Source organism: Megalobrama amblycephala, linkage group LG22 (genome assembly GCF_018812025.1).
Source record: "Megalobrama amblycephala isolate DHTTF-2021 linkage group LG22, ASM1881202v1, whole genome shotgun sequence".
Lineage (NCBI taxonomy): Eukaryota > Metazoa > Chordata > Actinopteri > Cypriniformes > Xenocyprididae > Megalobrama > Megalobrama amblycephala.
Window position 1 is genome coordinate 31,339,861 of NC_063065.1, and position 12,340 is coordinate 31,352,200.

Genomic DNA, 12,340 nt, shown 5'->3' on the forward strand with positions numbered 1-12,340 from the left:
ATTTAAAGGCATCATTTAGAATTTCAGGTATACGTCTATTTGTGGATATCCAAACACGAGTCCAAGTGCTATTAGGTTTGGAGCGTATATATACAGAGAATCAGCTGTCATTTGTGCCAACAGAGTTTTTACTCCGTCACTCAGACTGATTTATGTCTTCACTGATTAAGTATTGCTTTGGTCTCTGGCAGAGGAGGAATACATTCACGCAGGTCCACAAACTCACTTCAGTGTCAATGGCAGGAGAAATTTACTGGTCATAAATGTTCCTTACTGCTCATGAAACTTTATTTGCATTAGAACTGTTCAATTCAGAGCATTAATCTTATGTGATTAATTATTTAAAAAAAAAGATTAAAGCATTTAATCACATTCTCTGACCCTTGATTAGAGGATTTTATTACTGGAGAAGTTTTTTGATTCTTATATTTTGTTTTATTTATTCATACATTTTATGTTTTACAAACTTCAAGTACTGCTCAAAGTTTTGGGGTCAGATTTTTATTGTTTTTGTCTCTTCTGCTCACCAAAGCTGCATTTATTTGATCAAAAATACAGTAAAAATTGTGAAAAAGTATTCCAATGTAAAATAAATGTGAATATATAGTAAAGTGTAATTTATTCCTGTGATCAAAGCTGAATTTTCAGCATCATTACTCCAGTCTTCAGTGTCACATGATCCTTCAGAAATCATTCTGATATGATGATTTGCTGCTCAAGAAACATTTATGATTATTATCAATGTTGAAAACAGTTGTGGAAACTGTCACAGTTTATATTTTTCAGGATTCTTTGATGAATATAAAGCTCAAAAGAACAGCATTTATTTGAAATAGAATCTTACATAACATTATAAATGCCTTTACTGTCACTTTTGATTAATTTAATGCATCTTTGATAGATAAAAATATTAATTTCTTAAAAAAAAAAAAAAATCTCACTAGCCCTTTTGAATGATGACGTATATGTTATGCATATGCTTCAATGGAATGATGAATGGCCTCTTTAAAATTCCACAGCTTTGTAGACATATTATTTAGGTTTAGCGATTTATTTCGTACACATTTCTGAATGGAACCATGCGAAGAACATTTTTCACATTTTCTCTCAGCAGTGGTTGGGAGCTGAAAGTCAAATATACATTTCCTGTTTCCTGCAAAATGATGATGATTTCAATCCGCTTTGTCTAATTTGCAGGAAAGAGTCATTTGTCTTGCTCAATCAAGATTGCAGTACTTTTCAGACAAAACACTGGTCTGAACTTAATTTCTAGAGGAAAAATGATCCTGATTTGTCCATTTACACAGTGATTGTTTTGTCTTGCCAGCTGTAATTAGGTACATCTGAAGTACACACGACTGTAAAAGAATGCCTGTCTGTTTAGTTCCTGTAAACCATTAGCTGGTGCAATGTTCCTTGAAACTATATCAAGGCAAATGCACCTTATTTATTATTCTGGTGGCATCTAAGTAGAACCGCAAGAACAGATGATGCTTAACAAGCCTTTGGTTATACTTAATAAAATGCAAAAAGTAAAAGTAGCACAACTGCTCAAAAACCAACGGCTGCTACGCTTTTAAAGGACGTACAGCAAGTTGCTGTGATTTCAGAAACTAGCACATGTTTAACACTAACCATGACAATTGTGAACTCTACTTCAACAAAAGAGAGCCATTAGTGCAATAGCTGCCAACCCACACACACACAGAACGAGACTCGTCTGAATTACACTTCTGATCCCCTCATTAGAATAACAGGAAGGGTGTCAAACTGCACAGACGAGCTATACTATATTGGACAAAACTGCTTTTCCAGAAACAGCAGAAACCAAATCATTGTATCTATCTTTTATTCACTCAACCGCAGAGAGTCATGATGATAAAGAGTCTCAGTCAACATTTTTGGTAGCATTACTCTGGATGAGTTAGTTGGGGCACATTTCACAGTCGTTGCTAAAATGTATGAGCCACTGAGGGGAAAAAAAAGATATACAGTTGCATGGAAAAGTATGCGAACCTCTTGCAGAATCAGTGAAAAAATGTTAACAAAATAAGAGAGATCATACAAAATGCATGTTATTTTTTATTTAGCACTGTCCTTTACATAAAAGATGTTTGCATATAGTCCACAAGACTAAAAAATATCAGAATTTATTAAAATGACCCCGTTCAAAAGTTTGTGAACCCTTGATTCTCAATACTGTGTGGATGATCTACGACTGTTTTTATGTTTTGTGATGGTTGTTCATGAGTCTGTTCTGAGGAAGATTGACTGACCTTTAATCCCGCAGGGCCGGCTGGTCCATCGTTCCCAGGGATTCCTGGTTTCCCCTGAAGGAACACAAATATATTACAGCAGCTCAAGCCAGATTTCTCTACCAACATGTACAGTAACACCACAATGACTAGTATTTCTCTTGATCGCTCCGTAAATATATACAAATGTGTGTATTCTGTGCAAAACAGAGCAAAAGTTTGGTCAAATATCATTGTTGTCGAATAAGATTACACAACATTACCATTGGACCAGGCTCTCCGGGAGGTCCTTGTTCTCCTTTCTCCCCCTGCTCTCCCTGTTAAAAAATGCATGTGACGATTAATATCATAAATGCTTATGACAGCATACAAATATACAAATAAGCCCTTTTAACTGCTTATTTCTTTAGAGCAGAATATAGTATTTAAATAGATAAAATAAAATAATATTTAAAAAATGAAATTAAGAACACTTTCTTTCAAACTGTCATTGCTATGATGCATCTTGACATGATACTTCAATTTTACTAGTAATTTTACATTCCATTGTAATATTCATTTATTCTTATTGAAAAAATCTAGAACCTTTTTTCCTGGCAATCCAGCAGTACCAATATTTGGTCTCGATGCTCCCTGAAACAAAAACGCATTATGTTTTACACAAAAGTAGATTTTTGCTTGGTATTTTTTGTCGTTTTGGCTCTTCTCCATTTGCTATATGTCTAGTTTGAATACAGTGTGTATAAAACATCTCTGGCCGACGTCAGCCATGTTCTCTCTCTATATACAAAGCCAAACAGCATCTGCTACATCCTCGTGTCAAAAGCTGAGCGTGCTTATAAAGGAAAGCACTGAGGAAGTGAAGTGCTAGTTTGCACCTGGAAGAGAAGTCTTACCATTGGTCCTGGCGGGCCCGGTTTCCCTGGCAACCCTCGTTCTCCTCGTTCTCCCTGGATGTAAAATAGAACGAATATGACTTGCAATAAAGGAAAAGAAACAGTCTGCTCACTCAATTACACCTAAAAACTGGTAATTAGCATCCTAGACTAAAAACATCACGCTCCAGCAGAAGAGGCTCTATTCTTGCCAAATGGCTGTTTCAACTGAATTTGAGAAAGAGCATCTAAAAGCATCTCCTAAAACAGTCACTTTGTGAGTGAAGTTGTTTTGCAAGACTTACTTTCACACCCTGAAGTCCTGGATCGCCTCTCAGCCCTGATAGACCTACGTCACCCTAAGAGACAGAAGAGTAGAAACACAACAAGAGATAAAACAACATGCTTAGCAACACTGTAAAAACGTTCCCATGACATAGATCTAACCTTACGTTTCATGTCATATTACAGCAAAATGCTGTCAAATGCACCATTTTTGGATCATATTACTATGAATTAACCCTCTGGAGTCTGAGGCTGATTTGGGGCTTGGAGAAGTTTTGACATGCCCTGACATTTGTGCTTTTTTCAGTTGTTCATAAACATATAAATGACAAAAGTGTCATTACACTGTATTCAGCACAAACTAGGCTACAATAATATGTGAGGAACATGTATGTACATGTTTGTATTTTTGAAGGAATAACGTTTATGCATGGTTATTGAAAAAACAAAAAACTTAAGTCACTGAAATGAGGCCAAAAAAAGTATATTAAATCTGTGTTCACAAGACTTTTGGGTATTGGAGGTTGTAGACTGGAGTTTTTGCTTCAGAATTATGTAAAAAATTATGCTGCCTACTCCTTCATATAAAACAATATATTGATTTAGTTTTTGTAAGACACTTTTTTGTCAAGAAACACAGTATGCGTGGAGGCGTGAATCTGCATGAATAATGGGCCATTTACACCTGAGAAGACAAAAGAATCACATAATAATGACCTGAAATGACTTGCATATTAATGAGGCCTTTCAGTCAGGTAGGCTGTGAAAAAAACCCTCTGTAATAATGTCTCAGCTCATCATAAACAGCAATACTGTGAAATATTATTACAATTTAAAATAATGGTGTTCTATTATATTCTTTAAAATATAATATATTTCTGTGATGCAAAGTGTCTGAACAATTATGTTACCTCTATGGCATTTCATATAGGCTTTTAGCTTAAAAGCATGCACATTTGGAGAAATATTGATGGATTCTTATATCTTTATGTCAATTTTCTATACTGAGAAGTAATATTTATTGTCATCACTATGAGTGCTGGATACTGTTTTCTCAATTCATACTTGCAGCCGGAGGGCGCTCTCTGTACACCTTTAGTCCACAAATTATTCTAAAGAAGAAGAGGACATTTCAGGAATGGTGTTTTTAATTCATACTTGCAGCCGGAGGGCGCTCTCTCTACACCTTTAGGCCACAAATTCATATAAAGAAGAAAAGGAACTAGGAACTAACGGCATGTCTTCTGGAGATCGCTAACCATTGCTTTAACATCCAAATAAACACTTTTCAAGATAATAAATACACGATTGAGACGATGAATGCATGTATTGACTGAATTTGCGTCTGAATAGCGCTCGCTCCGTGGGCGTGGCCGCATTAGCGGATAATGAGCTGAATCACAGACCTCTGACATGGCTCTCTTTTCATACAGATTACATAAACACAGAATGTTTGTTTTCGATTTGACTTGCACGATTTAAAACCTGACATTTCAATGTTTCTTAAGACGTAAGTGTCATTTTTTTTGTCATTAGTATTCATAAGTTACAGTTCATTTTCTGAGAACTATCAGATTGGACTTCGTTCAGAGGGAGACGAGAGATCACGCATCATGTTAGTTTTCTTTATTTTACAAAAAGCACAACATTGTGTTTTTACTCTGAGTGTACACAAATAAAAGAAGATATTCTATAGTTTCAATTGATATATTACTTATGTCTCTATGACAAGAAATGACAGAGTATTTTAAGTCTGTTTTGCTGCAATGTGAAAAAAATCCTGCAAAACGCGCCGGCGTGTTTTCAGACCTCAGAGAGTTAAAGTGAAATGACTTATAATTTACAGCAAAAAAATGTAAATTGATATTCCCAGAACTTCCTGTGCGACACTTCACATTTGATGGTTAATTGTTGGCGATCCACCCTCCAATCCAGGAGGGGGCGCACGCGGTAATGCACCGCTGTTTGCTAACCACCACAACAGAAAAAAGAGCAGAAGAAGAAAAGACAACGATTTATGCGCCAACGCAAAACAGGAGTAGTGACTTCAGATGGCACGCAAGAGCTTGCTAGTAGACTATATGCTGAGTTTCGATTCATTTTTATTGCACGCTCCACAAACTTCAGAGACGGCAGAAAGCGGCATCCTGTTTGTTTTCTCTATTTTACAAAAGCACAATGTTTTGTTGTTATTGCGAGTGTACACAAATAAAAATAGCCCTTTGCAGTTTTGAATGAAGTATTACTCTTATCTCTATGACCATAAACGATGGAGTATTTTAAGTCGTTTCCACTGTTATAATGAGACAAAATCATCTGGCATTGTGCCGATTTGTGAGGTTTGTAATGAGTAAATGTAAATGAAAAGAATCCTAACACTGGGGATTTGTTGCTTTTTCCTGTTGTACTGAAATTGTATCGAGCCATGACCCCAAAACTGAGGTACGTACCAAACTGTGATTTCTGTGTACCTTCTATATATTCATATTTCCATCAGCTTGCCAGAAAAGCTACTTGTGCTGAGCTTTGATTCATCATGTCTTTCTATTTACCATCAGTGTTATTATGCTGGATGTCTGTATATTATAAAGGTATAGAACTAATTTTATTAGCAGCAGAAAATGGATATTGGATTTACTGGTTTAAAATGTCTTCTTTTGTAAATTACAGTTTTACTTTGTACCGTTTTCAGGATGTGTTTACATTTTTTACTGTATTTTTACACAGTTATTCTGGCAACCACAGCTGCCAGTTTTGTTGTTGTTGTTGTTGTTGTTGTTATTGATTTTTACAGTGAATGGTCTTAAACTGAAAGAGCATCTTACCTTTTCTCCAGGTATCCCTGGATCTCCTGGCTCTCCTCTTGAACCTGGGGGTCCCTTTATTGAGAAAACACACATTTCAGAAGCCTCATTTCACAGATTTTCTTCTGCCAATGTTCTGAATGTATGGGGTTTTACTCACAGGCTTACCATCGGGGCCCGGAGGTCCTTCCCTTCCTTTCTCTCCTCGCAGACCCTGTTGAGATCAGACTTTGGTTGTAAATAACCCTCTTAAAAGTGACTGTATGCAATTACACAAGACATTATCACAGAAAATCTTGGTTGACCCTCGGTCCTGCAGGTCCTGGCGGTCCCGGCTGTCCTTCGCTGCAGTCACATTCTTCCTCAGCGTCACCGGTGGGCTCACGGTCCAGAGGACACTAGAAAGGCCAGCATACACTGCTATCATATAGTCCTAGCAATCCATTCAAAATAACACTTCATTCATGAGAGTATATGATCAAAACCTGAACTTACCCGCTCATCATCCTGTAAAACAAGGTGAATAAAAAAGTTAGTTAGTCTGTCTGAATAGTTCAAGTCAAGTCTTTTAGCTTACAATAAGTCATAAACAGTGACTAACTGAGAGATGATTCAAAACATCACAACATTTGATTCAAGTAAAAAAGCATTTGAAAACTAAGGGCAAAAGACAATGGTTTATAAAAGAATTAAGTAAATAACTGCGTATGATGTTACTAAAAAAGCAAACGCAGTAAATCTGACATTACTAAATAAGTCATTGATTATAATGGACCATTTTCAAATTGAGGAAACGGAATAGTAAATTGTGCGCACGATTCATCAAATCGAGGGAAGGAAATAGTAAATCGAGGGAAGGAAATAATAAATCGAGGGAAGGAAATAGTAAATTGTGCGCACGATTTATCAAATCGAGGCAAGGAAATAGTAAATCGAGGGAAGGAAATAGTAAATTGAGGGAAGGAAATAGTAAAATGTGCGCACGATTTATCAAATCGAGGGAAGGAAATAATAAATTGAGGGAAGGAAATAGTAAAATGTGCGCACGATTTATCAAATCGAGGGAAGGAAATAATAAATTGTGCACACGATTTATCAAATCGAGGGAAGGAAATAGTAAATCGAGGGAAGGAAATAGTAAATCAAGGGAAGGAAATAGTAAATTGTGCGCACGATTTATCAAATCGAGGGAAGGAAATAGTAAATCGAGGGAAGGAAATAGTAAATCGAGGGAAGGAAATAGTAAATCGAGGGAAGGAAATAGTAAATTGAGGGAAGGAAATAGTAAATCGAGGGAAGGAAATAGTAAATTGAGGGAAGGAAATAGTAAATTGTGCGCACAATTTATCAAATCGAGGGAAGGAAATAGTAAATCGAGGGAAGGAAATAGTAAATTGAGGGAAGGAAATAGTAAAATGTGCGCACGATTTATCAAATCGAGGGAAGGAAATAATAAATTGTGCGCACGATTTATCAAATCGAGGGAAGGAAATAATAAATCGAGGGAAGGAAATAGTAAATTGAGGGAAGGAAATAGTAAATTGAGGGAAGGAAATAGTAAATTGTGCGCACGATTTATCAAATCGAGGGAAGGAAATAATAAATTGTGCGCACGATTTATCAAATCGAGGGAAGGAAATAGTAAATCGAGGGAAGGAAATAGTAAATCGAGGGAAGGAAATAGTAAATTGAGGGAAGGAAATAGTAAATTGTGCGCACAATTTATCAAATCGAGGGAAGGAAATAGTAAATCGAGGGAAGGAAATAGTAAATTGAGGGAAGGAAATAGTAAATTGTGCGCACGATTTATCAAATCGAGGGAAGGAAATAATAAATTGTGCGCACGATTTATCAAATCGAGGGAAGGAAATAATAAATCGAGGGAAGGAAATAGTAAATTGAGGGAAGGAAATAGTAAATTGAGGGAAGGAAATAGTAAATTGTGCGCACGATTTATCAAATCGAGGGAAGGAAATAATAAATTGTGCGCACGATTTATCAAATCGAGGGAAGGAAATAGTAAATCGAGGGAAGGAAATAGGAAATAGTAAATTGAGGGAAGGAAATAGTAAATTGAGGGAAGGAAATAGTAAATTGTGCGCACGATTTATCAAATCGAGGGAAGGAAATAATAAATTGTGCGCACGATTTATCAAATCGAGGGAAGGAAATAGTAAATCGAGGGAAGGAAATAGTAAATTGAGGGAAGGAAATAGTAAATTGTGCGCACGATTTATCAAATCGAGGGAAGGAAATAATAAATTGTGCGCACGATTTATCAAATCGAGGGAAGGAAATAATAAATCGAGGGAAGGAAATAGTAAATTGAGGGAAGGAAATAGTAAATTGAGGGAAGGAAATAGTAAATTGTGCGCACGATTTATCAAATCGAGGGAAGGAAATAATAAATTGTGCGCACGATTTATCAAATCGAGGGAAGGAAATAGTAAATCGAGGGAAGGAAATAGGAAATAGTAAATTGAGGGAAGGAAATAGGAAATTGAGGGAAGGAAATAGTAAATTGTGCGCACGATTTATCAAATCGAGGGAAGGAAATAATAAATTGTGCGCACGATTTATCAAATCGAGGGAAGGAAATAGTAAATCGAGGGAAGGAAATAGTAAATTGAGGGAAGGAAATAGTAAATTGTGCGCACGATTTATCAAATCGAGGGAAGGAAATAGTAAATCGAGGGAAGGAAATAGTAAATTGAGAGAAGGAAATAGTAAATTGTGCGCACGATTTATCAAATCGAGGGAAGGAAATAATAAATTGTGCGCACGATTTATCAAATCGAGGGAAGGAAATAATAAATCGAGGGAAGGAAATAGTAAATTGAGGGAAGGAAATAGTAAATTGAGGGAAGGAAATAGTAAATTGTGCGCACGATTTATCAAATCGAGGGAAGGAAATAATAAATTGTGCGCACGATTTATCAAATCGAGGGAAGGAAATAGTAAATCGAGGGAAGGAAATTGGAAATAGTAAATTGAGGGAAGGAAATAGTAAATTGAGGGAAGGAAATAGTAAATTGTGCGCACGATTTATCAAATCGAGGGAAGGAAATAATAAATTGTGCGCACGATTTATCAAATCGAGGGAAGGAAATAGTAAATCGAGGGAAGGAAATAGTAAATTGAGGGAAGGAAATAGTAAATTGTGCGCACGATTTATCAAATCGAGGGAAGGAAATAATAAATTGAGGGAAGGAAATAGTAAATTGTGCGCACGATTTATCAAATCGAGGGAAGGAAATAGTAAATCGAGGGAAGGAAATAATAAATTGTGCGCACGATTTATCAAATCGAGGGAAGGAAATAATAAATTGTGCGCACGATTTATCAAATCGAGGGAAGGAAATAGTAAATCGAGGGAAGGAAATAGTAAATTGAGGGAAGGAAATAGTAAATTGAGGGAAGGAAATAGTAAATTGTGCGCACGATTTATCAAATCGAGGGAAGGAAATAGTAAATCGAGGGAAGGAAATAGTAAATTGAGGGAAGGAAATAGTAAATCGAGGGAAGGAAATAGTAAATTGAGGGAAGGAAATAGTAAATTGTGCGCACAATTTATCAAATCGAGGGAAGGAAATAGTAAATCGAGGGAAGGAAATAGTAAATTGAGGGAAGGAAATAATAAATTGTGCGCACGATTTATCAAATCGAGGGAAGGAAATAATAAATCGAGGGGAGGAAATAGTAAATTGAGGGAAGGAAATAGTAAATTGAGGGAAGGAAATAGTAAATTGAGGGAAGGAAATAGTAAATTGTGCGCACGATTTATCAAATCGAGGGAAGGAAATAATAAATTGTGCGCACGATTTATCAAATCGAGGGAAGGAAATAGTAAATCGAGGGAAGGAAATAGGAAATAGTAAATTGAGGGAAGGAAATAGTAAATTGAGGGAAGGAAATAGTAAATTGTGCGCACGATTTATCAAATCGAGGGAAGGAAATAATAAATTGTGCGCACGATTTATCAAATCGAGGGAAGGAAATAGTAAATCGAGGGAAGGAAATAGTAAATTGAGGGAAGGAAATAGTAAATTGTGCGCACGATTTATCAAATCGAGGGAAGGAAATAGTAAATTGAGGGAAGGAAATAGTAAATTGTGCGCACGATTTATCAAATCGAGGGAAGGAAATAGTAAATCGAGGGAAGGAAATAATAAATTGTGCGCACGATTTATCAAATCGAGGGAAGGAAATAATAAATTGTGCGCACGATTTATCAAATCGAGGGAAGGAAATAGTAAATTGAGGGAAGGAAATAGTAAATTGTGCGCACGATTTATCAAATCGAGGGAAGGAAATAGTAAATCGAGGGAAGGAAATAGTAAATTGTGCGCACGATTTATCAAATCGAGGGAAGGAAATAATAAATTGTGCGCACGATTTATCAAATCGAGGGAAGGAAATAGTAAATTGAGGGAAGGAAATAGTAAATTGTGCGCACGATTTATCAAATCGAGGGAAGGAAATAGTAAATCGAGGGAAGGAAATAGGAAATAGTAAATTGAGGGAAGGAAATAGTAAATTGAGGGAAGGAAATAGTAAATTGTGCGCACGATTTATCAAATCGAGGGAAGGAAATAGTAAATCGAGGGAAGGAAATAGGAATAGTAAATTGAGGGAAGGAAATAGTAAATTGAGGGAAGGAAATAGTAAATTGTGCGCACGATTTATCAAATCGAGGGAAGGAAATAGTAAATCGAGGGAAGGAAATAGGAAATAGTAAATTGAGGGAAGGAAATAGTAAATTGAGGGAAGGAAATAGTAAATTGTGCGCACGATTTATCAAATCGAGGGAAGGAAATAGTAAATCGAGGGAAGGAAATAATAAATTGTGCGCACGATTTATCAAATCGAGGGAAGGAAATAATAAATTGTGCGCACGATTTATCAAATCGAGGGAAGGAAATAGTAAATTGAGGGAAGGAAATAGTAAATTGTGCGCACGATTTATCAAATCGAGGGAAGGAAATAGTAAATCGAGGGAAGGAAATAGTAAATTGTGCGCACGATTTATCAAATCGAGGGAAGGAAATAATAAATTGTGCGCACGATTTATCAAATCGAGGGAAGGAAATAGTAAATTGAGGGAAGGAAATAGTAAATTGTGCGCACGATTTATCAAATCGAGGGAAGGAAATAGTAAATCGAGGGAAGGAAATAGGAAATAGTAAATTGAGGGAAGGAAATAGTAAATTGAGGGAAGGAAATAGTAAATTGTGCGCACGATTTATCAAATCGAGGGAAGGAAATAGTAAATCGAGGGAAGGAAATAGGAAATAGTAAATTGAGGAAGGAAATAGTAAATTGAGGGAAGGAAATAGTAAATTGTGCGCACGATTTATCAAATCGAGGGAAGGAAATAGTAAATCGAGGGAAGGAAATAGGAAATAGTAAATTGAGGGAAGGAAATAGTAAATTGAGGGAAGGAAATAGTAAATTGTGCGCACGATTTATCAAATCGAGGGAAGGAAATAGTAAATTGAGGGAAGGAAATAGGAAATAGTAAATTGAGGGAAGGAAATAGTAAATTGTGCGCACGATTTATCAAATCGAGGAAGGAAATAATAAATTGTGCGCACGATTTATCAAATCGAGGGAAGGAAATAGTAAATTGAGGGAAGGAAATAGTAAATTGTGCGCACGATTTATCAAATCGAGGGAAGGAAATAGTAAATCGAGGGAAGGAAATAGTAAATTGAGGGAAGGAAATAGTAAATTGTGCGCACGATTTATCAAATCGAGGGAAGGAAATAGTAAATCGAGGGAAGGAAATAGGAAATAGTAAATTGAGGGAAGGAAATAGTAAATTGAGGGAAGGAAATAGTAAATTGTGCGCACGATTTATCAAATCGAGGGAAGGAAATAGTAAATCGAGGGAAGGAAATAGGAAATAGTAAATTGAGGGAAGGAAATAGTAAATTGAGGGAAGGAAATAGTAAATTGTGCGCACGATTTATCAAATCGAGGGAAGGAAATAGTAAATCGAGGGAAGGAAATAGGAAATAGTAAATTGAGGGAAGGAAATAGTAAATTGTGCGCACGATTTATCAAATCGAGGAAGGAAATAATAAATTGTGCGCACGATTTATCAAATCGAGGGAAGGAA

General features: G+C 36.2%; 1 protein-coding gene across 1 annotated transcript in view; it reads right to left on the reverse strand.

Moving 5' to 3' along the window:
• The window catches only part of si:dkey-225n22.4 (collagen alpha-1(XXI) chain), a 68,500-nt gene that overhangs the window by 37,788 nt on the left and 18,372 nt on the right, over window positions 1-12,340 (reverse strand). Inside the window, exons 8-16 of the mRNA XM_048175023.1 lie at window positions 6,715-6,726; window positions 6,525-6,617; window positions 6,380-6,433; window positions 6,241-6,294; window positions 3,436-3,489; window positions 3,152-3,205; window positions 2,841-2,888; window positions 2,519-2,572; window positions 2,277-2,330 (exon numbers count right to left, since the gene is read on the reverse strand). Coding sequence (XP_048030980.1) covers window positions 2,277-2,330; window positions 2,519-2,572; window positions 2,841-2,888; window positions 3,152-3,205; window positions 3,436-3,489; window positions 6,241-6,294; window positions 6,380-6,433; window positions 6,525-6,617; window positions 6,715-6,726 — 477 coding nt within the window. The remainder of the gene's footprint in view (window positions 1-2,276; window positions 2,331-2,518; window positions 2,573-2,840; window positions 2,889-3,151; window positions 3,206-3,435; window positions 3,490-6,240; window positions 6,295-6,379; window positions 6,434-6,524; window positions 6,618-6,714; window positions 6,727-12,340) is intronic.